A 26,917-nucleotide genomic window follows, 5' to 3' on the forward strand; every position below is an offset into this window, starting at 1 on the left:
AGTACTGACTCAAAACATTTTAAGTTCTCAAATGTAAGTGCCCATGTTTGAAAAGTCCATTCAGATTCTGAGTATCAACTGCTGGAAGAACAAGTCTGCACTTCAAATGTGATTTTCAGCTCATTGGTAAAGTGACAGCTGACAAAGTAGAGAGTTTGGTCTTCTGCACAACTGTCAAACAAGATGTCAAAAGAAACACAAGTTGGAAATGACCCACAGAACAGTACATTATGCTGCATGAAATGCCTGCTTGTTTTCCTCAAGAGGATATCCCTTAATCTATGCAGTGAAGAAGTTTAACGAGGCAATTTCCAAGAGAATATACCTGAAGCCGTGATCTTATGTCCTATGTAGAATTATGTAGGAAGGAAGATATAGATCTTCTATTACACATGTATTCAAATAATGTAGGTAAAGGAGGCAGGCTACTTTTTCCTCAATGAGTGACTCTACATCCAATTTTGCTCTTAAGAGCCATAAATGAAAAGACACCATATTGTTAACAGTACAAAAAGTCAAATTTTTGTTTTAAAATAATCTCTAATTTTATAAGTCTCAGGAATTTGAATGTACAGTAGTTTCCAAAGCTTTCGTAGCACACTTGCAATAAACATTACCTCTTTTCGATAATTTCCAGTGTTAAATGCAGCAACTCCCTCTTGCTTTTTTCCCTTCTCTTTATCATCTCCAGTATGGTTACTGCACGACTTAGATCTCGACGCAGTTTAAGCATCTTCTCATAAGATGCTTCATCATTTTTTCGATTCTGCAGATACAAAGCATTTGTACATAATCCGACCTGAAGCAAATTGTAAATACCTGTTTCTTTAAACCACATGCTAATGAAAATGAAGAGAAACATATGCATCTACCAACAAGATGCAGCTTTCTACCACCACAAGCAGGTTTAGCAACCAATTTAGTGAAAAAAAAAAAAACTTTCTTCAATAGCTGGTCTAAAGTGGTTCATCTTTTTTTCCCTTTTAATTTGGCAAGGGAAGAAAACAAAAAAAGCCAACTTCTATTATTTTATACTACACATAGTAAGTTTGTCTCTTCAGATAAGGTACCTTCTGACAGGGAGAAGAAAGAGAAACAAGTGCCAGTGAAGCATTAGTCTACTTACTTTCCTTGTCTGCATCTTTTCTGTTCGTCTTCTAAAAGCAACATAAGGATCATTTGTGCTGGAGCCATCTCGCTTCTCCTGTTTCACTGCTGGGATAAGAGAAGGCCCTCGACAGTTTTTCCTCTTTTTAATCCAGTACTCGTATACTTCTCTGATCAATTCATCATCTTCTTTCAGCAACAGTTTGGCCTCTTGCAGGCTGACTGGCTAAATGTAAAACCCAGCAAGTCACTGTCAAACGGCATCACAGGCAGTGTGCATTTCACGTTTTTTTTTATTCAAAGCAACACCATACCTGCTGGCCACTGCCCTTTTCTAGTCGGTCTATCATCTCTTCGAATTGCAAGGGAGAGATATCCATTCTTTTCTTCAACTTATTGACAAAGACCTCATCTTCTGAATCCATGTCATAATCCGGCTGCTCAGCATCCAAACTAAAAGCTAAATGATACAAATTAAGATCAAGTCAGTTTTACTACGGAGACGTTTTGTTCTAACAGCAGTGTCTGGAGCACATGCCAGATTCTTCTGAAGACAAAACTGAAATAATGTTTGAATGCTGCAGTAACACTACTCAGAAGTAGGAGCTGCCCTTCTACTGAATTACATAACTGAAATCAAGGACAGAAACTGATACCTACTTGAACATGCTTTTATTAACTAATGACAACTTTCTAGTGTCCAAACATTCAGATGTTCTCAGCCTCGCTACTTTCAGTGACAGCTTGCTGGACCGGTCAAACTTTTCACTACTGTTCTATAATTTCACATGCTGTAGCATCCATGTCAGAAGTTAAGACTCCAGCTTAAATGCATTTCAGAGGTACTCCTAGAGAACTAGGCACACACCATCTCAGAAACCTCATAAACCTTCTCGATGCCTTCTGCGATCTAAATGTGTCAGATCAAACTAGTCCAACAGCATGGTCTGCATGATGTGACACCTTCAAATATAAATCCTGTATTGCAGAACAAGCTGTTCAGTTTTTCACAACATCCTCTGAAAATATTGTGTCCAGCATCCATAACTACCTCCCTAGTTCCCAGCCTCATGCAAACTGCTTTGGTTTCTAAGAATTATTAATTCAAGTGTGCATTTCACACTGTGAAAAGTATGACTTGCTTTTAAAACATGCAGCTGAACATTGTCATAGCAACTGAAGGACTACAAGTAGACAAGGAAGAATGAAAAACTGTACCTTAGTATCAGCATGTTAGGCTCCTAGTATTAATCTCTCCATCTGCTTATCAGAGCATGCTGCTCTGCTCCCGCTTTAGCTTATTACTGAAGCTCAGACTGACACAGAAGCCTAACATCAAGCCTGTTACGTAGGCATAACTATGCCTATGTTTATACTCAACAGGAATTACTTTTTACACTGTGGTAGTGATAGAATTCTGCAATATGTTTTTTAATGTTTTTGACAGCTGTCTAAAGTAATGCGTTCACTTCAAGGTCCCCATCCAAGCAGGGCAGCTGCTTCGTTGCAGCACCAACAGCATCCTAACATGTATGTAACTCAGTGAAAGTGCTCAAATTAAAGTACTACATACATACGTATGATAAGCACGTGCTCCCTTAAATGCTATGAGAAATTAAATCTCAAAAGCTAGCCTTGATAGGAGCCCAAAAGGAATCTGAGTGACTTCTAGCTGCTGGTAAAATAAAGTTCCTAGTGTAGATTCCAACAACTGTTTCACTTACGCTGTATGTGAATCAGCTGCTTTGGCATTTTAAATTCTCCAGGATATATAGATTCATAGTATGCAATATTACTTTCTGCTTCTGGGACTGGTATAACCATATTATCCCTCTTCTCTCCATATACTTGCTGTGCTGAGATAGCCCGCTGGAGATGATGTTCCTATTAAAGAAAGAAAAGCAAGTCAACATTAAAAAAAAAACTGAGTTTTTCACAGCTCGGACTTTAAAATTTGACACATCCCTACTCCTTCACGAATGGTCTAACTCCCAAACCCTGAGGCCACACAAGAAACCCGCATACCCAGCACTTCATTCCGAACACGCTCTATCAGCTCGTAGGTTTTCCCAGTAGGTGGAGCTCTCCCTCCTACACAAACACTTCGGTAACTGAAGTCTGGTACAAGTCTCATGCTCTTGGCAAGCTACCCTACATAAATCCGTACTTAAATATTTCTGGAAAGACACTACAGAAGGATGAGGCATACCGATTGTAACAAGTAGCTGCAGACATTCACAGCAGTTTTTCTGTTATTTGCTACGGCCATTTGTCAACACTGATGACAGAAAAACAGAAAGTAGGCCAGCCATCATCTCCTATTACGACGATAAACAACTGTTCATCCAGTTAACCCAGACAAGTGCTTCTCTTATTGCAACGCTTTACATCACACTCCTTTTTCCCTCCCCAACCCATGCTTAATATTAAATCATAAACCACCACAATAAGAATAATTAGCTGTCAGGAAACAGCAGCAGTTTCTCAAACGCATATTCCATTTGCAACTGCTACTGCAGACTGAGTAACAGGTCAGCAGCACTGCAAGTTATGAGAACCTTCTAATGCTACTAGTCAAATGCACTCCATCTTCCCTGTGGGTCTGTCAAGACAGCAAGCACTCACAGCTCAGTCCACGTGGCATCAGCAGCAACAAGCACACACAACAGTCTGTGTGTACATGACTGGGTTACCCACAGTGTAATGTTGTACTTCTCCCCTAGCAAAACACCTTTGTAGCTCTCACCCTTACCAATACCCATCAGTGGCACACTAAATGCTGGCTACTGAAATACTTGGACCAACAACTACAGCAAAAGGGGGGGAGAGAAGAGGGCAATTGATTCCGCAAGTGCACCAAGAACCTACAATCAGTGCTCCAAGTGTTCAGCTGTATCATCTTCTTATGCCTTTGTCAGACTTCAGTTTACCCCTCTTCAGTACAACACAAGCCATTTTTCACATAAAACCACATTAAAAACTGTAAGATTAGTTTCACTGTAAACTGCAGAGCCAGAGCACAGACTCAAACTAAAACCTGCTGCAAGGTATAGCTGTTGCAGGAACTCACAGCTCATCTTTCCTTCAAACAAGCTGCAGCTTGTTCACATCCGTCCCCTGCTGAGACTTATCTTTATTACAAGAGACTAACTGTGGGAACATGACATCACAGACACAAACAAAACTCACAGGACTTCTCTGATCCTCTAGCATTTGGTAAACCTCAGCCACGTGGGAGATATAGCACCTGAAGTGAATTACTGAGTATTAATTCCTTTTTTTTTTTATCACAAGAGACCCTATTAGCCAAAAAGGCAACCTCCCTACCCCTCAAACTGTCATGTTTGTACAGAAATGAGTAACAGTGACATTGCACCTAGCTTCAGCAAGTGAGCTGGTGGCTCATTCACCTCCCTCCTGATAATAAACATCAAGCACAAACGAGAACTCTGGAAGCTCATTTTTCAACACAAAAGCATGTTAAAAACTACAGGCAATGAGCCTACAACAGCTTCCAGTTCCTATCCTGTGCTCATTCTCCACCATGGCTGCACAGCTGATTCCTCCCACTCAAATGCAACACCTCATTCATCCGAAGCTGGAGAGCCTTCTGCTTCCAAGTGCAGCAGTTTCCTCAGTTTGTCAGAATGGTTGTGAGCCAACAGCCTGGCTGCCCTCCATGTTACATTGGTTTACTAAACAGATACTGTAGACCAAAGCTTCCCCGAACCTGGTCATGAGCATTTTAAGACAGAGCTCTTCAGAAATCCAACCCATCTTTGCCCTTGATCATCCATGTCCAAGTACAGCTTTCCAACCAGATACACTTTCCCTATACCACCAGTTCCTACGGTACTGTTTCTGTTCATTGCACAGCAGAAAGACCAAGTCAAGTGCAACTACTCAGCAGGTCTCAGCCTGCCACAGAAAGAAGCTGGACTGGATTAACCCAGTTTCACATCTGAAAAACTCCTGGTTTTGTTCTCAAAGAGACTAGCATTTTCCATGCGATTTCTGGGCCAAGCACTTTCTACTACCTATGGCCCCACGACAAGCAATGAATCTGGCTGTTCAGAAACGCCAGCTCACGCCCTTCCAGCAGCACCTTCCCCTTGTCCTCATGAGCATCACCTGTCCTTCAGAGCTCTTTCAGAGCTGCGAAATCGCTCCTGACTCTTTGAAGCTGTAATGTGAATTTTAGGTGGCTAAGCCAAGCTTAAAGATAAAAGCTGTCATGTCAGAAGGAAACCCGGGTAACAGCTGGCTACCACAACGTGTGGTCCTGTCCCCTCACTGTCATTCTCTATTACTGCTGATCCGTGACAGCTTAGGGAAGTGAACGGACAGAGCAGCAGCTCTCCTCGTTGTTCCCCTGAAGGCAGTCAGTGCTCCAAGTGTTCCAACAGCTGGCTCTGGGAGCAGGGGAGGGAGAGAACTTGCTCTGGCAGCAGCTGAAGTTGCTTACCTTCATCATTACAAAAAAATCTGTCATTTTAGAGGAAAAAAAAAGGAAGCATTATGAAGGCAATAAAACCTAAAAACTCATGAAAAGCAATGTTGGATAAGCATTTTTACCAGCTCAGCATCAAGGATAATCAAGTCTTCCTCTTTGCACAATTACAGCAGTCCCTCCCTAAAACACACATGCACAGCTAACTGCTTACCACCTTGCTCCTTTTCCTGAGACAAACCTTTCACTTTCACATTCATGTATTTTTTGTTCCAACTCCCCAGTTCCCACACGTGCAGGTTCCTGTGCCAACTCATCTTTCTTATCAAAGCAATGCCAGAACACACTGCAGCTGACTTTTTAGTACAACCCAGACCAAACTACTGAAGAACACACAAGTTAGCAATTCCTTCCCTTGGATCTTTAAGTACATTCTGAAATGTACTGTTTTTTACTCTTGCTTCTTTACAGAAAATTGTAACCACAAAGATCCCTTATCCTCACTGAAATGCCTTCCATTTTTACTTTAGCAATGCTCAGCCCACTGGGCTCACATCCAGGAAAGCTTCCTTTGCAGTTGCTTCCTTCACCTAACACGAAGGAAATACAGCCTTGGGAGCTGTGCTACGATGCCAATCTGATCCACTGCTCTCAGAGCAGCAGCACCTTTCCTCAGACTGCACTCCTTCAGCCCTGTGCTGACACCAATGCTCATCCAACTTGTGTATGAGACTACTCAAAGACAGTTCAACATGAAGTCTTCCCCCCAGCCCATTTCCCATCACTAAGTTCCCTGCCATGGCTCACCATGAGCATGGACAGCTCCAGAGCAGAAAGGCTGCAGCAGGAGCACAGTCAGAGGAGCACTATGAAGCAGCTTTGCTTCGTGCAACCCTCAGCCTTCAGCATGGCACTGCACCCTCTGGATCCCTGTCCACAAAGGTATCTGGGCAGTCAGAATGCCATCACTCACCACCGTGCTTCAGATTACTCAGCTAGTTGTTTAAACAAACAAGCTCAACAACTTTTTTCCTCTCTTCCAATTTTCTTCTACTTTAAGTCTACAAGCCCACTGAAACAACATCCCTCCGATTACCAAGAACACAGCAAGGTATGATGCACCCCCAATTTTCTAAGCTAAATTAAATATAAACACCATCCTTGGTTCTGTAGTTGTCCTTTCTACTAATTCTTAAGATGCAACATTCGTCACTGCATCCGTTCTCACTCTATCAGTATGAGATCTATGCTGTACAATATCAAGGAGCATAAAGACCATCTAAGGCACGAAGGCAGTACACCAAGGGCACCTGGCACAGTGGGACTACAGCAGCTCACAGCACAACCAAGCACAATGGAGCTGCAATTTCTGTTCAGCTCTGATCTGTGGAGCAACAACTGTTCTCAAATGGTAATGCAGGAACACAAGTGCAGCACTTGAGCAAGCTGCATTTCTAGCATTCCTGCATAAAAGCCATATATGCCCCATGTGCTCAGGGCACAGCTTTGTACATTACAGTAACTGAAGTGCTGAAGACAGTACACTGTAGCTCCATCCCCACCTGACTACAAGCAGGCACTCCTCTGCGAGCAGAAATGAGCTAAAGGTGGTAACTGGGAATGAGCACTATTTGGTTCCTTGCTTCTTTTGCTAATACACAGCAAGTTTTAGGCAGCAAGATCGTTGGATTCCAAGTTACAGTTTCTCACAGAAAACCAGCACTGACAGAGCACAGAGATTAGTTCAACAGGGCACTGCAACACATCTTTGAATGTAGCCTCCAAGGTAACTACAAGGTGTTTAGAATAAATAACAAATCTAAGCGACACCACCCCATCAGTTACACCACAGGAACAGAATGTGCAATGCTATTACATTACTGCAGTAGAGAAGAGCCTTTCTTGAAAGAAACAATTCACTATTTTCTAATTTGACTGCGTATTTCTTCTAATACTTAATTCCAGAGCTCTTTAAGTATAATATAAAGGCATGTTTGCTAGCAAAAATTGCCAGAAGAGCCAACTCAAGTCTGCTTTGTGCAGCACAGCAGTTCTCACCAGGAAAGAAGTTCCCAAACTACAGAAGCCTACATGAGGATCGTTCCCTTTGCTGGGGAAGGGACTGGGGCAGGGGGTGAACCACACACAGCCACTGAAGTTTTAAACATTACCATTATGAAAAGGACATATGAGCTCAAGAAAAAAGGTCAACAAATAAATCACAACTCATTTGAAACAAACGTTATAATGAGGACAGAAATAGAAAAATCAAAAGCTGTGGAGTTCATTATGTCACCTGACAGCTGATGAACTGGTATAAAAGCCATCTGATTCCAACCTGAAAGGAAAAGGCTCCTGGCTGCTAAATTCACCAGGACAGTGCTGATCTAACCTTGGTTATCTCAAGTCATCATCAGCACTTGTATAATGATAACAAGAGTGCAACTTGGCTAACAGCTATGAAACCCAACCAAGACCAACCTGGTCTATCCTGTAACACAGGCCAGGAACTACTGAGGCACTGCTGTGCCCACTGGATGCAGACTGTGTCCCAGTCTCACCTTTCAGTAAGCTACAGGGTACACATAGTGCTTCCTACACAGAATATAGTCAGTGACCTGCACAGCCAGGAAACATGGCCTCAGAACAGACCGTCAGCCTACACTAAAGGAAATCTATCCACAAATTCAATCCAATAGTCTGTTCAAAAAGGCAATAGAAAGGAATTAACCAACCTAGCTGTTTCACTCAACCTTCTCTTCTTGTTAACAGCTCTTAGTTGCTCTGCAACCTACTAAACAATCATTAGTTTAAATAAAAGTTTGGGAGGAGCATGGGGAGTGACCCTGAAGAATTACATGCATAAACATTAAGTTAAAAAGTCTAATCAAGTCTGCCATATCCCTCCCCAGGGCTAGCCCAAGCACCTCGATGCGTTTCCATGGCACTCCAGGGGGGAACTCTCCACCACTGCAATAGAAAAGGCCCACACTGGGACTGACAAGCACCAGCAAAGCTGCATGCAGAGGCACAGAATACACAAGCCAGTGTATAACATCCATCTTAGACCAATGTAAACCGTCCAGAGATGCCCCAGGTCTCCTTTACTCTTTTAAATGTTAGAAACATGCAAGTGGCTTCAGCAGCTTCTAGCAAGAATGAAAGCAAAGCCAAGTCAGCTCTTCACAAGCAACAAGTTTATCACAGAAGCAGTATCACACACATTCCTTTCTGTGACCTCACATATATATCCAGTCACACAGAACACACAAAACAGCAGTGACATTCTGACAAGTTTGTTTCCAAGCAACCGCTGCTTAAGAACTCGTCATCCTTGTCATCCAGAGTTATACCGAGCTCTGAGTCACAGAGATCCTGAATACCAGCCCTGAGATCTGACTTTTGATAATGGAAATCCAAGTTATGCAGGCAAGCAGGCAAGAAGCTTCCACTCTCTTGACGCCAGATACATGAATATCACATAACATGCTGTGGCAACATTTACATTTGGCCACAATAAGAACATAGGATCAAAATGGGACACAAGAGCTGTGGGCCAAACAAAATAGCACAGAAATGTTCTCCACTCTCCTCCCTGTGATGGGTCCTGAAGAACACTGTTTTAAAAAGCAAAGCCTGGTCCACAAGGGACTGTTAAGCCATCTTTCCATTACAGATACTTGTGTACAGACATCAGGTACACAACTCCACACACTGACTGGAGCTGCACATCTCAGTGCTCTGAATCGTTCTACACAGTAGAGAAATTTGTGCTCATTGCTATGGCAGTGCCTATAAACATCCCTTCATACTCCAAACATAGAGGAAAACTATGCAGATCACCTCTCTTAATCAACAGATGTCAGTCTCATGAGTAGGCAATTAAGAAAAATTCCACTAATGACTATAATAATTAGATCACTGCTACAAATCCAATTTAAAACACCTGCTCAGTAAAATATAATCTAATTGTACTTTAAAAAAATACACATTTTTAATTAAACTATCAGGAAACCTTGGTAATTCTTAGTACTTTAATCTGGAATACTGCTTAAAAATGAGGTCAGACACATACTCTTGAGCACCTTAGTGTACTGCTTTCCAGATGCTCGGATCAAGCACTTCCAGGAGCACACGAGTCTGCTCCTTTCTTGGAAAATTCTTGCTTCTGTACACAGATCACTTACACGTTCTTTCGTCTGTTTGTTCAGTGATTGGTAGCAGGGGAGCAGAAAACACAGGGCAGTGCTTGAAGAGCATTCTACTTGTACAGAAGACCGAATAAAGATTAGTTTCCTTTCCAAATCACTGTGGAAAAAACAGATGAGCAGAGACAAACACTGAAGAGTAGCTCAAAGCATGCTATGAGCATGCCTCTGCTCAGCAGAAACACATAAGCCAGCTCAGTCCACCTCCTGCATCTTTACAACATAGTCATGTTTCAGAGGACTCCAGATACTGAAAAATACAAAGCTGAAGTCCCCTTCCAAACCTAACCACAGTTCACAGGCTGTCCCAGCTGCATCGTTGTCATTTCAGTGCCTGTAATGCACCAAAGCCATTTCAGTGATCCATATTAAACAAACACTAAATGAAGTATTACAAATGCTGTGTGAGGATGCTCTGAAAGCACGTTACTGAAGTAGCCAACAGCATGATCTCCACTGCTCAAATCAGACTGTACCAGAAAACAAGCATCTTATACAGTTTACAGAAGTACAGCTTTTACAATGCAGACTATACAGGATTGAGAAAAACTCTTTCATAAATTGAGCCATCTGTTATCAGAGCTTCCAGCCAGAAAGCTGTTTCAGACAGCTTGAGTACATCCTTAAGGCAAGAGTATGGAAGGGGAACTTGGAGATCTTTTCATAAGCTGACTCATAGTAAGACTGTATCTAGTTCCCAAACAAACAAAAAAACAAAACCAAAATGCAAGTCTTGTGCTTGCCTGAACATTCCTGTGCCAGCAGTCCTACCAACCACTTCAACACTTCTAAATAAAAAACTCGCTACACTTATAACTACAACAAAGGCTGGAAAACAAGGCCCTTACATTAACACTAACAGCAGTGAGCAGAGCTAAAACAAATTATCACTTGTTACCTTGTTATTCAAATAACAGAGGAAACAAGTCTCTATTGTGCTTCACTGTTCTGCTGCAGGATACTAATCATGGACAGGCTGCATTCAAGCAGGGACAGGGAACAGCAACCATCCCAACTGTATGCCACAACAGAACACTGTGCACAGCACCAGAAGTTCAGGACGGATTGTAAGTCCACATTTAGATAGGTAAAGAGGCTGAAAAAAAGCCAGCTACCTTGGGTCTACTTTTATACTATATCTCTCTCAAAGTCCTCCACTCCAGTTGTGGGGGAGAATACCCACTTCTGTCACAGGAATGGCTTCTCAGACTTCAATTGTTTCTGACTAAACCAACCCCTTCTCCTCTGCAGCAAAGGCCTTCAGCCTGACCCACTCATCAACCTTGCAGCAGTAGAGGAACAAGGCAGCAGAAGAAACCTGTAACAACAGTTCACGGAGGGGCCACATCTTTCCAGAACCCATCTACCAAAGGCTTAAAACTATTCCCTTCTACAGACAAAGCACACAAACCAGGGAATCAGCAGCTTCCTAGATCCACATCTGCTCCAAGATTTAGCCTGATCCTTCTTCAGAGTACGAACAGGATTTGTTTCTTTTGTTTAAAAAGTAAGAAATCTCACAAGCAAAGACCAAACAAAAAGATCCAGGACTACTTTTTTCCTTCAGGATTTCCAGCAGTAAGACTGTAAAACAGTACAACTTAAATGGCTGGCTGAGCTAGTCTAAATTACAGGCACTACTAGTAAGCAAGCTCTTTGAAGAACACAGCAAGAGCTCTGCTAAGTGAGTGCGAGACAAGGGTGTGTGCACTTAATCAGCTGTGTGCTTTGCTTAACATGGTGTCACACGAAGGAGCCCAAGGGTATCCCCACTGAAGACTATGAGAACTGCCACAAAAACAAGAGCCATGCCTTCACAGCTGCACAATCCCTAAGCCATGGTCTATCAGACAGCAGGAGCTCAGTGTTAGTCTTTGTGCCCTGCACTGAAATATTCCTGCTGTGAGCTTTCAGAGCAGTGTGTTATGCAACTCAAAGAGGCTTGACAGGTATCCAGAAGTTACATGGCCTCACTTTTGGTCTGAAGAAAAAGGATTTACCCAAGGACCTGTAACACAGAACTAGAGCATCTGTATTTTCCTTAAAGACTACCTCATGTTCACTATTGGCAAGTTCACCTACATCTCTTCCGTAAAGTACAGTTTAATTACCTCAAGAAGTCATTCACATTTAAGCAGTAACAGAATTTGATTGTGTTTTATATTTTAAGAGCTCATGTACAGTAATAAAAATAAAACAAGCAGAAGAAACTTCCAGAGCATCGCCTTGAAATCTCACTCATTTCCAAAAATCAACCAACAAAGGCACAGCACCATCCCTTTCAGTCCTACGGGGAAGAAAGCAACCCTGCAGAAAAAACACAAGGTGAATCATCCTCAGGACTGAAACTCAGCCAGTTAAACAAGCACACTTTCATCAGTTCCACAAATTCACTTTTAAAGTACTTTCTTCCTCTGTTTAAGATCTCAGAGCAGTGGAAAGAAGCCACCACTTAGCACGGTGCGGAACCACGGGCTGCAGCAGCACACACAGGGGCACTCCCAGCCATACCCCCACCATCACCAGCACACTCAGCCATACTCAAGTTCCCATCTCACATTCCTCCAAACCACTACTATTTTCATTTTTTATTTTAAATGAGAAAATAAAATGCATGCTACAGTTTGTAACTCTTACACTGGGATAGCAGAAGTATTGAGGTAGTTGCTAAGTTATGTCAAAACTCAAGTAAGCCTTCTAAAAAAACAAACCAGAAGAAATGTGCTGAGTTACAATGCATAAGACATGTATTAAAAAAGGAACTTTGTTTAGTTGCCTGTATACAATTGCCCCAATCAGCTAAATTTTGTCAAAGCATAACAACAAAAACACAGGTAAAATCCACCAACAGATTGCAATTTCAGGTCTGATACCACAAAAGTGGAGAAGCACTTCTTCAATAGTGACAATGACAGGTGCAACAGCAAATAACTTAAAATAGACTTCCCGAAGATTACACGCTGTGATGCGCTTATCTATGCACTTCCCACTGCACATATCACTCCTCGCTTTGCACATCTAAGCCAAGGAAGTGTCTAAATCTGTAGAAGGAACACAGCTACCCTGAACGCACACAGATGCTCACTGCAGCCTGCATTAGGCAGGAAGGCTGAGACAAAATATACCTTAGATGTTTCCTGACAATAAAAGTGTACTCTGTAAGACAAAGTATTACATGCAGCATGAGTCAGATGCCAAGTCATTATTCTTTATAGGTCAGTTATTCTTAGTGTCTCAATCTTCAAGTTTATTTAGATTGCCTCTAAAAGCACAAGACAGACTGGCACTCCAAATTCATGGCCTTTTATGCACAGTTACAATCAAACTGGGTTTTAAGTCTGATATAAACACTGAGCAGCTGAGACAGGTAGGAGGCCACGAAATCACAGAGATGAGGGACATAGGAAGAACAGAGGCTGAACAGGAAATGTTTGCTGTAAGGCTAAGCTCTTCCCTAACACTCAAAAGCTCAACACCTTAGGACAACGCATGGTTTGTGGATGTGCTGTACAAGGAGAGTGTCAGTAAGTTTGGGCTACACTGCCTATCTGAGGCCAGGTTCAGCCCTTCAAAAAGGAAGTATCATTTTAACACCTTTCACTTCTCCAGCATTCAGAGCACTTATAACCTTCCATTGTTAAAGACATCCACAAAAATCCAGCAAAAACAAATGCTACACTTCCCTTGTATTCTTTAGATCTCCACTCCTATCTGTTGTATGAGTACAAACCCGCACCCACGACACAAATTAAACTATCCCATCTTCTAAAGAACCAATACATGTTGTTTCCCCCATCTCTGCAAGGCATAAGAGTCACAACCCACCCAAAATTAACACCAACATGCAAAGCACAGCACTCAACACTGAGCCCATTTCTCCACCAGATGTGCAGCTGCAGACTGCTACAGGAACTCCTAGACACTGGGAATAAAGTTAGAGAGATGAATATGCACGCTTTGCTGTATATAAGTACATTTTATAGACATTTTAGAACATCATGCCAAGAAAGCAGTCTGCTTATCAGTGGAGAAACCTACCCACGGGACCTAAGAAAACATCCCATTACGCAGTGACCCTACCTCTCTCTGAACATCTACCACCACATAGGCTGCCCAAGGCTGCAATTAAGATGTTGTATTCCATATCAGTTCATCACAGCCTTTCTGCACAAGGAGTATTTGAGCTCTACTGCATTAGCATCTGCTAAATAAATACCATTCATGCCTTGAAAACCATCAACTTGATACTGCATGTATTTTTAGAGAGCAAAAATAGGAGCTGCCTTTGAACTACCAATTACAGCGCTGATTTCATACTGTTTACCACACTACATTATCATCTTATACAACTCCCGCATTTTTCATCCTGTTGAAAATAAAGCATCAAGTAATAACCAGTCCATAAGAGAGATGACATTCCTAATGCAAGGTGGGAAAAAAAAAACAATAAACTTCAGCATAACAACCATGATGTTATCAAGAGATTTTAACAGCAATGACAAAGTACTTGCCAGTTTACTATCACAGAAAATGAGACATCACTGAAACACAGAAGGAAACATCTTCCAGGCAAACACTTCAGAACACACTGTAATAATAGCTTGAAGACACCTAGAAGATTTTTCCATCCATTTATGTTTGCATCCAGCACATTTCTGACAGCACACTAGCTCCAATTACCACCTGCTTGAGGCTCTCAAATACATGGTATTGTGTGGCCTTTTCCTTAAGCAGGTTTTACTTTTTTCCATACAGGTAAATAAAAAGGAACTTATTACCTATCCACAAGGCAGCATGTGCTTGCCTTCCATCCGCTCAGGATTATGATGATGTGACCCAGCAGTCAGTTCAGTAAGAATACACCAGTGAGATGATGCTCTCTCCCTGTGAGGAAGTGACACTGCTGCCAAAAGCTGGCTGAGGACCTCAGAGGGCAGTGCCACCCACACAGATAGCACTGCTTGCTAAGCTGCTGGCTTGGCTTCCTTTGAACCCTCAGCAACAACTACTTCAGCTTTCTTAGACAATTGGAGTAGGTGAGTCATATTTATCAAACATGAAAGCAAAGTTTCTAACAATATACTTTTCAGTTTGTCACAGTAGCTGAAAGGACACCACAGCATTACACACATTCTGTTAAAGGTGGGAAAAACCACAAAACTAAACAAACATTCATTATTAACGTAGAAGAGAACTACAAATACGCTCCTGACCACAGCACAAACCATTCCTGGATAAGAGACTATCTCCAGGCTTAACAACTTCATCACTTAATCATTTTTATTAACAAGAAGTGCTCTTATCTAGAGTCCTCCTAAGCACAGGTTAAGTATGAGGCCATGCTTAGATTGCTGAACAAGAAGATGATATTTGTGAGAAGACTGACCTTGGAAAACATTCCAGTTCTTGCCCACTCCCCATCCCCATGATATTACGGCAGAAAAACCTACAACTTCACACAAACAAAGATACAGTGGTGGATACTTTGCTTCTAATTTCTCGAATTGGAGTTATACCACTTACTGGTTACAATGCCCAAAAGTAATGAGAAGACCAAATCACACCCAAGGACATTTTCCTGATGAAGCAAAACAACCATCAAACTGAGTGCTTGATCTTCACAGATTTTAGTTTTATCTACCAATAAGAATATCTATGAATGCTTTTCCAGATGGCTTGGGCACTTCATACTATGCCATTGTACAACAAAGCTGTTATCTTCCCACTGGACTAATCACATGACATACCCTCAAATGTAACAGAGGCAGGTTATAGCTGGTCAGTATCCACTTCTCCCAGTGACAAAAGCTCATCATGAGCACTTCAGTTTCTCCCTCCTCAGCAGCTACTCCAGATTTTCCACTCAGAGCCAAGAGCATGTCTGCCTGTTTAGGACTTGTTATTTCTACAGCCCGTACTTGAACTACCTAAAACCTCCCCAGCAGAGGCAAGATTTAAAAACTATTTTATTGCTCAAGGTCTTCCTGCTACTCATAGCAGTGAGTTTCTCATAGCAGAAACACTGATGCCATGGAAAACCAAGTCAGACACAAGAGTTAATGCAGAACTGTGCAACAACTCCCTTCAATTTCTTGAAGATCACTAGAAAGCTCACCACAGTTTCAGTTCCAACCCAACTGTTTTTAATACATCTTTTCAAGACATGACTCCTCCAAGAAAATACTTCTCTAGGACAGCCAGTCAGAACAAACATGCTAAACAAAGTACTGTTTATCACTCCTAGCCTACAGCTCTGATTAAAGTTTCCAGGTATCAGTGTTTTTGCTAACCTCCTACTAAAATCACAGTGTTTTTACACTGCTTGACAAAAGAAACCACCAGAAACGCCTGTTTCGCAGTTCTGGTAGCTCAAGTCCTTTCCCCTCACATATAAATGCCTGAAGTCTTGTCTACTGGCACAAAGACTGTTTAAGCTTTAACACGATGAAATACATCAACTGCCCAGGATGAGCTATGAATACTGAATGGCTTTTGTCCCGACAGCTCAAATCCCACTTTGCCTCCACTCCACAACTACAGCATCCTCACTGCAAACAGAGCTAGCATTAATCATGACTGCCTCCCTACAAACAGAAAGGGAGAGCAAACAAGGTCATCACTTTCAACAATAGAAATAAATTAGGAGGAAAAAAAAAAAAGAGCAACAGAAAAGACTGCATAAACCTGTAAGCTTTAACAGCACTGTAGGAGTAATCCACTTAAAGCAATCTAGTAACACAGTATCACAGTGCCGCAGTGCTGAGCTGGCTCCTACCTATCCCTCACTCCTCCTCAACTTTGCCGTAAATGCACTGTGGCCTGGCTTTGAACTCAGGTATTCTGAGCTATACCTTGGTTACCAGACTATAACTAATATATGCTTAATTACAAGACTGTATGATTTGCTCACTTTTCAGAATCCTTTTGGACTCAAAAGAAGTAAGAAAAAGCATACATCAATGTATGCAGGGCACGCCCCGGTAGCATGCTAATGGGGGAGGAGGGGAGTGAAAATTATATTCACATCCTAGACAAGTAAAAGCTGCGTTTGATAGAACAAATTCACGAGAGAAACCAGGAATGCAGTTTTATTGCCAGTGTTATGAAGAAACTTATGAAGAAAATAGAATTTAGAAACAGAGTGAAACATGTCAGGTAACTACAACTGGGGAAATACCTGGAAAAAAAGGATATCAGGTACTGTGCAGACAGACCAACACTGGATGTTAATGACTGGGACAGAAGGCAAAAACTAATCCAGTTCTATCCAGTGTTTCCCTACCTGCACATGGAAGGTCACTCGGGGTGAGATTCACCACAGATCAGTTATTCCTGCACTCTTCTTCCCCTTCCAAAGAGGGTTCTGTACTATCAACCCACAATCAGTACACTTCCATTATAAATTTCTTGACTTCTGAGGAGCATGTGAATACAGAATCCTATGCAGAATGCAACTTTCCATACTAACACCTTCCTAACAGCTACCTGCTCCACAGACCACAGCCATTCCAATTAAAAGATGCTCAATAGCATTAACTGTACACATAGGGCAGTCTTCACTACACGTCTCTGTCCTTAAATGCAAGTTTGCTGAGTCTTCTAGGCAGGATATTAGATCCCTAACTTCTACTGATAACTAGGAAAAGAATAACATCCAAGCTGTGATATTCATATAAAGGTGTGAATGTAAAATGGGTCATTCACTTTATGACTGCATGCAGACCAGCTTCACTTTACTGTACCAACCTGACCCTCTTAACTATGAACTGCTCAATTTCATTCCAAGATGTCAGCATCTGAAGCGATGCTGCAGGAAACCCTTTCCAACAACAACCCTCTTGAAAGTTTCCATTTCAATTCCAAAAGTGTGAATTTCTTAACTTCTGATTAAAGGGAAAGGAAATGAATCTTCAGAGTGGCACTTCAACCACTCAAGGATTGCTTCCTCTCTCACTGAAAGCACCTGTGCTTCAAGAGACAAGCAGGTCGGTAGGTTTCAAACATTTACTGCACCCTCAATTCACCGTCATGTATTTGTTTGAGCAGAGAGCCCCTCCCAGAAGTGCATTAGTCCTACAAACACACAGCTGAGAAATACTGACACTGCTGGCAAGGACAGAAGAGCATATATAAAGGCTCATTAAACAGGAAGGGGTTATATAGGGACAACCACCAGATCTTTATTCTGATGCATGAGTCACTCGATGCATTCCTGGACATCCGTCTTTCCTCTTAGAAAAATAAAAGTACTAATGAAGTAGAAAAAGAACAAGCAACTTGCTACAGATATCTGAGGCCATTAAGTCACAGCACAGTGCTCTCTCAGAGCACACTGCCACACACAAGCACACAAGGCTACAAACAGTGACTCAAAGTGAGGCATTAATTGCCAGGTACTTACAGAGCTCACCCTGAACACTCTGCGAAGTGGTAATGAAACAAATGCAGACACATTGCAGCAGGGTATGACCGTATAACTGAAACATAACAGCTGAGACAGCAACAAGCACAGTGGTTTGCATAAACAAAAAAAAAAATTACTGTATTGAAGAGCTTGCACCACCATGCTGTGTTTCCGTAGCCAATTTAAATCTTACTGGAATTAAATTTTGGCTATTAAAACCAAAGAAAACTCAAATACACATCACTGTGATTCTCAAACATTGGAATTACTGAATTATTCCAGTATTAACAACAAATATTTTACTGCACACAATTAATACCTGTCATTTGCTGAACAGGTATTAATTATTACATAGTACAAGACATCAGAAAAGACAGCTGTGAAAATAACATCACAAATCTTCCTCTCAACAGAGAACATCAAGAATTCCCAGAAGGTAAACTGGTACCATGCAAGCCAGGCCTTACAAGGACCTGAAGCACGTCCAGAAATAGGCACCCCTTCTCTAGTTCCAGAGCCCCGTTAGTTCTCTCTCTTCTCATGCTATTAAGAATACCTTCGTGGGTTATTTTTCAGTCTTAATACAAATAAGCTGAGACAATTTTAATCTTCTCACGATTAACCACCCTAAGTAAAAACGCTCTAAACCTGACTAGCCTATTTTTAAGTCTGAACATGAACGTAGACTCAAAGTAGGTTACTGTGCTATACACAAATCCACTGCTGTCACAGTGGCTCTCAATGCACAATTACTAGGAACCAAGAAAAAGTTAAAAATAACTACAGTATGAGTATGTCAAACAAATCCCTTGAGACTGCTCTGAACTTAACTCTTCTGGAAGAGTTTTGGAAGGAGTTGTCTTAACGTACAGTATTTCTTAATGGAAAAGAAACAGGTCAGAAAAAGAGCAGCTTTCTCCTGGAACAGCTTGCCGTTCTTTGGAAAGAAGTTTGCTAATTCCCATCCTCAATGTCATGAATGATACTCCCCTGTATTTCAACAGAGAATTCAAAGCTTCTGACTGTCACAAGACACCTATGACCAGACACAGCGAGCAGAACCTGAAGTACACACTACAGCACAGCCGCATGTCTCACCCGCAATGCACGCGGGGCCACCTCCACACTGACAACTCGTTTTCATGACAATCCTCTGCTCACAGCTTCCAAGCCAGTATCTGATTTCTGTGCGTACCAACAGGCCACACTGCAATTTCTGAACAAACTGTCAGTTAAAACCCACCGCTGTTTTCTCCACTTGTTCCTAACTGAATACACTAAGTTGTGGAACATCAAGGAAGAAAAAACAGATCCGAAACCAATGATTCAGTTACAGCACGCATCACGATCTTGCATTCATTCCATTCTGACTGCACCCACAAGATGCAAGAACACTCATATCAGTGAACCATACAACAGCAAGGTATGATTATTTTACTTCAAGAGTACTCAAATGCCACAGATACAGATATTCCATTAGAAGAAAACATATACTTTTAGAGGTACACAAAGAATGCCGTTTCATAAGCATTAAGAATGGCCTCAGCAAAAAAGATAACAGGATCTCCAGTGAAGCTCAAGTATGTAAGCCAAGACTTTTCCTAGACTGACTCACCACGCCTCAGCTATACACCTGACTCACTCCTGTTTAAATTCAGCGTGGCTGAGATGGTGACTTCTGGGCCATTTCTGGTACATTCTGTACCAGCTTTCCCCTTGAGAAGATGGAAAGCAGCTGTTCCAGCAGCAAGATAATCACAGAATCACTGAGGCTGGAAGTGACCTCTAAGATCAGCTGGTCTGTCAATGCATCACACCGCGCCCACTGAACCACATCCCTTAGTGCCACACCTCCACTTTTCTTGCTATGCTACAGCCTGGATACACCAACCTCCCAACACTTCAGCACGGATTTGGAAGAACCACGCATAAGTAAGTCAGTGCTCAGCTAAATTAGAGAATACATTCCAAACATCTCAAAGCATTTCAATGAACATTAGATCATCTTCACCAGTTTGTATATGTTTTGAAAATTCTGCATGGTCACGCTATCAGGAAACAATGATTAAGGACATCTAATAACAACACTGCATCAATGAGCTTCCCCTAAGCTCTCCCACGCTGGGGCAGGGAAGTGAGCTGCAAACTACAGAGCTAAAAACATCAAAAGCACATTTTCAACTACTTATCAACTGTTTATTCAAATGAACACCAGATAACATAATAGAATGTGCAGCTGACAACTGCATGCACAGACTTAATTCCACTTCCCATGCAACATGTTAGTTGCATTACAACAAATCAGCCAAGGAAACAGAACTGAATAAGCAGTTGTACAAGTTACAATTTCAGACTCTGGGTGCTTAATTCCTTCAGTTATTAGCATCTCTGATTAGGAGAAGCAGCTTCACAGGATGAGGAAGAGTTAACAAGAGGGCAGAGATTAACTACTGAATCACATGCTTTGTTAGAAGAGAAACTTAAGAGTAACACGATAAAAGAACAGGGCTTCTCACCACTGATAGCCTCTCCTCTGCCTCAACATGAAGAAGGAAACACTGGGACAAACTTCATCCAATGAAAAACGTGCATCTACCTTACAACTTTAGTGTACATGGGCTCAATGGAAATGACACTGAAAACCATACTACAGCCATAGCAGTATCAGCATTTACATCAGGATAACAAAGCTACCCAAGGAAAATAAAACACACGTTAACTCCCATGCCCCAGTGAATATTTCTGCAGCAGTAGCAGACAGCGCCAGGAGAATCCACTACAGTGATGCACACAAACTTTGTAAAGCTTGTAAAGCCATGTGTGTTTTCTTTGTAAAATGCAGCAGTGGATGTGCTGAAAAGCCTCCTGAGATAAACCACCAAAAAGTACTTTTCTCAAGTAACTTCAGTTGCCATTGCTCTGCTTTGCCATCTCCCTTATGTCCCAGCCTGAAATCCGAATTTCCAGTTAAAAAGATAAAAGCAAAGAACAAAGCAAAACAACAGGTCATACAAATTAATACCTTGGAAAAACAACCCTCCCAAATTATCCACAAATGTGACACCCCTACATCCTCGCTTAGGCAATTTGTTATGAACTGAACTCAATAGCTGAATCTGCTGTACTACAGCACCAACAGAGTCCTGCTCTGACTATTAAAATCCCTACACTAAGGATGCGCTGTGCTCAGAAACAAGACTTTGAGATACCATAGTTCAGTACTGCCTAAGAACGACCTCACGTTCTGAAGGCTTACACTAAGAGACGCACACAGCTCCCAATTGTTTTCAGACTCAGATTTAGCAACAGACTTGGCAACAGCCACGTGTTTGCCCAAGGAACTTGGGAGCTAAACCAACTGTCAGAACGTAGTAATCAGTCAGCAGCTCCAAGCACCACCTGCTCGTAGGCCAACAGCACTTCACTCTCACATCTTCTTCCTCCCAACAGAACCACTGACCCAGTTTCTGACTTAATAAGTAAAGTACACCTCCTCTGCTTAGTATCAAAGTTATCACTTCAAGCTCCTTAGTTGTCACTTCTTTGTAATAGTGGCTGTATCTCTACTATCTGCTGCATATTTTAGAACATAAAAGGTTGTTTTGTGCTTTTTTTTTCCTTTCAGAAGACTCTTACAAACATCACTCCTCATCTGAAGTATCAAGTTGTAATAATGAAGGTGTACTATTCTCTGTATTTATTCTTTGGAGGAAGAGGATGGGAGAAAGCTAAGATGAAAGGAAAGTAAAATAGATTCCTTTTGGTGCATCAAAACACTAATTAGTCATTTAAATATCTTGTGACTCGATGCTTCATTATTAAAACTCCGATTGCGTTTTTCCCTGGGGAAAGTTATTTAGCCAAGAGAGGAGTCCTAAACTCCAACTTTGTGTTCATTTAAAATTACACTTATGCAAAACCCACAGCAATGTTCAAAGCTGACTTATTAAATTTATAAAATCTATTCTAGATGCCTGTTCATGCCAGTTGAAGCCCTTCTTCCTTCTCACTCCCGATTCTTGAGAAGGCTTTGCCATCTGTCCATAAAGAAATGGATAACACCCTCTATTTTTATTATTAGAAGAAAACAAACAAGTCTTACAAGTCCACTGTCACTACATACTACAAACCACCTCCAACTTCCCCAAATCCAGCATGCCATGAAGTTCAGGGAAGCAAACACATCAGGGCACTGCACCCACATAACATCCTCCAGAACTTCACGGGACCGCTGCCCCTCTCTGTTGCCAACACCAATGTAAAACCCAGGAGAAACTTCACTGGACTGACATGAGAGAAGGAAGGAAATTTGACAAGTCTGCAGAAAGAAGAAGTGGGAAGAGTTTAACATCAACCATTTTATGTAAGAAGCCACTAAAAGGACTCAGGAAGACACCTGTGTTTACCAGTAGCAAACAGATTTCTCCTGGGGGTGTGTCTGTGCATGTATGTGCATGCACTTCATTTAGAACAAAGGCATGAGCAAGCTAACTACGGGAAGTGTTTACTTGCACCTACTCTCGAGTTTAACCCTCAAAGCCTGATTTTGCAAACAAAAGCATCACATTAACCACAGAAACAAAGTCCTATAATTAATGTTTAACAGTTTTCCCTCACTCATGACTACTTTCCCTTAGCTAGCGCACATCTGTGGGTTTACGGCAGGCAAACAGATACCCCATATAAATCTTTGGGATAGAAAATTACAACTGCAAAGTAAACAGTGAAAAAGAGTTGCCTGACATTTGCACAAGAATAAATGCACGCATGGTTACTTGTTCATGGAAAAATAAACTCCGCAAGCGAGACATCATAAACAGATTTTAGAACTCTGGGGCCAGCAGAAACTAAGCATGCTCTCAGGTCAGAACACACATGCATGGCTTCAGAACAGCCTTCGTTCTTTCACACAGGAATGACAGCACAGCACTTACTGCCTCAACACTTCTACTTCATGGTTACCACAACAAAAAGACAAACAAATCTCCAACACAATATACAGATTTGCGGATGTGTAAAGTTACTTGTGAACTACACAGGGCTCTGAAATACTCCGTTAAGTTACATTAAAGCAGCACACACTGACACGGAATACAAAAGCCTCAGAGCAGCTGCTGTAAGGAGACAGCAACATGCAAAGGGCAGCATCCTCCAAAAATCATTCTGCCTCCTTGGTGCTCCACGCAGATTCACAGCACCAGCTAACTCGGCACTGTAAGAACAAGGTACCTCTGCAGAGTCTACACGTTTCAGCCCAGGTGGCTCTGAGTTCACATGTGGAAGCACAGAACTTCCAGTCAACAGCGCCTGGTGGCACAGTGAAGCACAAGGGCACAGAGCTGTCAGCCCGTACCTACCATGCACTGAAGACCTGCCGGCAGAGCTGCGGCTCCTGCCTGCTGCACTTCGAGCCCTGATGGGGAGAACTGACCACACGAAGGCAGTAACTGAACTTAAAGACACACGGAGAATCGTGGTAGTGCCAGCGGGCACACCAGCACGGGGCATCCAGCGGTACAAGCACCAGGCGCTACATCGCAGCCGCGCTGCCGAGAGGAGCCCTTCAGGGACAGGAGCGCCCGGTGCGAGGCGGCAGGTCCCGCATGCACACGCGAGGCACCGGCAAGGCATTCAGACCAATACACGCAGCCTTTCCCGCGTCCTCTCCGCCGACACGTGCGCGGGGACGGCCCGTGCCGACGCGCGCTCCCGCGGCGGCCGCCACAACTTCCTGGCGCCCCCTGCGGCGGGGCCGGCTCGGCAGCGCCACCCCGTGGAGCCGCGCGGGAACGCAGGGCCCCGTGTCCGCGCCGCTGCCGCACCAGGCCCGTTCCAAGAAGCAGGAGACAAAATGGCGGCCGGGCGCGGGTCACGTGACGCCCTTTGTGCCTTTCGGGTCCCCGCCGAAGGGTCTCGAGGCGCCCCGGGCCGCGAGTCGGGGACAGAGGGACCCGCGGGGCAGCTCTGGGGTCGGGCGCGGCGGGGGACAGCGGGGCTCCGCTCTTTCCCTCCCCAGCTTCCCCCTCCCTCCCCCCCTCCCTCCTCCCGGCGGGCGGGGAGAGCGGGGAGAAGATGGCGGCCATTTTGTGCTTGCGCAGAGGCGAAGGTGGGGGCCCCGGGTGCGGGGGGGATGGAGGGACCCGGCCGGGGGGGGGGGGGGGTCTCACGTACCGACTCCTCTTCCTTCTCCATGCCCGTGGGCATCTGCGGCACGGCCCGGTTAATGGAGGCATATTCGGCCAAGTCGGGCAGGTCCTCGCAGCGGAAGACGGGCAGCGGCTTGGACGCGTCCAGCGCCCGGGCCCGGAACGACAGTTTGCTCATGTTAGGCGGCGATGGCGGCTCCGGCTGGGGAGGGGGGGGCGACAGCAAGAGCGCTCCGAGCTGAGAGCCGGACCCCGCCGAGCGCTCTCATGGAGAGACCGCGGCTCCCCCGGCGGGGCGGGGCGCGCTCCGACACGGGGCCCGGCGGCGCCGGCTGGGCTGGGCGCTGGCTCTGCTCCTCCGCCGCTCCGGCTCCGCTCAATACGCCACGGCCAACATGGCGGACATTAAACCTCGACTGGCCGCCTCTTTCAGCCAACCCCAGCGCCACAGCCATTCCCACACTGCATCGCGCAGGGGCGCGGGCACAGCGCCGCCCGGGGGAGAGAGCGCGCGGCGCGGGCACGGGAGCGCGGGCACGGGAGCGCGGGGAGAGCTCGGAGCGGCGGCGGCGGCGGCGGCAACGGGGCGCTGCTGTTGCTGCCCCGGGGAAGCCCTCCCGCGACAGGCCCGCAGCCCGGCCCGGGACGCTGCGGAGAGGCGTAGTAGCGCCCAGCCGTTCCCGTCGCTGCAGAGCGGCCGGGGCAGCCCGTCCAGAGCGCGGCGCCCGCGAGATCCGCCAACCCCAGCGCACGTTCCCGCTCACCGAGCGAGAAACGCGGGCACGGCCCCGCACCGCGAGCGGCAGTTGGAGCGCTGAGCTGCGCACACCAGAACTGCTCCAACTCCCGCTTGCAAGCAGCGCTCGCCCCGTTAGCGCACCAGCTCTAAGCGGGACGGGACGGCCCCGTTCCTTCCTCTCAGTGCCGTCTCCAGGGGCTGCCCTGGAGCAGCCTTACAAAGGTCCCAGCGTGCGTCCCGCTGCCCAGCGCTGCTTACCCACGTTACGGCTTCACCGCGTAACTAGTCCCGCAGTTACATCGCAACACCCTTTAAACTAGCTTTAACAGCACCAGAAAACTGCCTGAATTTACGTACTGCTCCCCGTTTGAAGCAAAATACCATACTTCTGTGTGCAGTAGATGACACCCGCTCTTTCTCTACCACATCCTACTCCTAGGAAATTGAACTTTAGGAAAAAAGGATGTAGAGCTAAAAAAGGATTCGGTTCATTTGCTGGTTTTTCAAACCCGCGTGTCTGGCTCCCCAGCAGGAGCACGGAGCCGCTCCACCTGCAGCCCCTGAGCCCGGGACGGGCAGCTCCACCCGCACGGCAAACGGGTCCAGCGGTGGGAAACGGCTGCTGGAACGATGTCACCTCCTTTAAACTTTATTGTTTGTTTCGGAAAGGACGCTGGTATGAACTAAACTGTATCACTGTATTCGTTTTGTGTTTCAGTAGTTACATCAAAGCCAAACGCAAAAATTGCATCTTGCTTTCCATGCTAATTTTAGAGCTTAAGCATTCCCCAGCTGGAAATTGTGATCCTAAAATAAATTGCATATAGAACTTCTACAGTTTTCAACAAATACTGAATAATTTAGTCCAAATAGCAGACAGATGAGGCAGTGGAAAAGATAAATAGCAGCACATTGTCAAGCATAGGCTTTGACCTCAAACACCGAGTGAAAATGAAACACCTGGAAGCTAAGCAAAAAATAAGGCAATTACGTATGACTCTCCACTTCCACTGATGAAAGAATAAATAACAAAAAGCCAAGTACAGAAAACATCCTGAACCATAGAGAAAGAATACTCAAGTTTAAGCTTATCCTTAATTGACCTTTGCATTTCTAACCCCGCTGTGGGCTGAAGAAAAGTGCAGAGCATGCAGAACAGACAATAATGCTTGGACACAAACAGGATGCATTAAGATGAAACGTTGGCCTGAAGCTCTCGGATTCATCAGCTTTTAACATTTTACCAATAAAATACCGTTCAACTATTTTGTGGCAGAAACTGATTAGTCCTCAAAATTACCTTAATTAATTTGCTGTCGAGATAAGAAGTAGGATTTGAAAACAAGGATAAGCAATGCGACATCAGCACTGATTTCTGTTTTGTGAAGGTGATACCAGAACAGTACAGAGCTTTACAGAGGCAGGTGTTTAAACAGACTGATGGATGTTTCTATTTTACCTTCCTCTCCGTCAGCACATGCAGATATATTTTACATTTTGCCATTTTGGTGACATTTACCAAAATGCTTTTACATTACATTTGTAGACATCAGCTCTGCTCTATGACAGCAGTCAGTCTAAAATTGGTATCGTGTTTTGCATAACAACCCGAAGGCTTTGACAGCTCTCAGCAAAAGATCAGTGAGTGTAAACGTAGCTGCTGTAGAAAAGTACTATTTTTTCCTTAATCTTAAAAACAACAAAGAAATGAATTTATACTAAATTTCAACATACAAAAGGTGTACCTTTTTATGCTCTGCTTTTTGTCTGGTTTATTAAATGAACAAACAGCATGTTAGGCAAGCATAATCCAGCCTTCCTCTAGTTTATAAAGTTGAGAAAGTGTATGGCATCCATTCTAAA

At 43.8% G+C, this 26,917-nt stretch overlaps 1 protein-coding gene across 4 annotated transcripts in view; it reads right to left on the reverse strand.

Moving 5' to 3' along the window:
• Positions 1–24,770, reverse strand: part of EPC1 (enhancer of polycomb homolog 1) — a 43,186-nt gene extending 18,416 nt beyond the window's left edge. For all 4 annotated transcript variants that reach the window (XM_065731454.1, XM_065731453.1, XM_065731457.1 and 1 more), the window contains exons 1-5: positions 24,341–24,770; positions 2,832–2,991; positions 1,422–1,567; positions 1,127–1,333; positions 618–766 (exon numbers count right to left, since the gene is read on the reverse strand). In XM_065731454.1, the coding sequence (XP_065587526.1) occupies positions 618–766; positions 1,127–1,333; positions 1,422–1,567; positions 2,832–2,991; positions 24,341–24,493 (815 nt within the window). In that variant the 5' untranslated portion in view covers positions 24,494–24,770. The remainder of the gene's footprint in view (positions 1–617; positions 767–1,126; positions 1,334–1,421; positions 1,568–2,831; positions 2,992–24,340) is intronic.
• Between the last annotated feature and the right edge of the window lie 2,147 nt (positions 24,771–26,917).

Source organism: Cyrtonyx montezumae, unplaced genomic scaffold, assembly GCF_038088225.1.
Source record: "Cyrtonyx montezumae isolate F1298 unplaced genomic scaffold, pur_monq_1.0 scaffold_14, whole genome shotgun sequence".
In the NCBI taxonomy this organism is placed as follows: domain Eukaryota; kingdom Metazoa; phylum Chordata; class Aves; order Galliformes; family Odontophoridae; genus Cyrtonyx; species Cyrtonyx montezumae.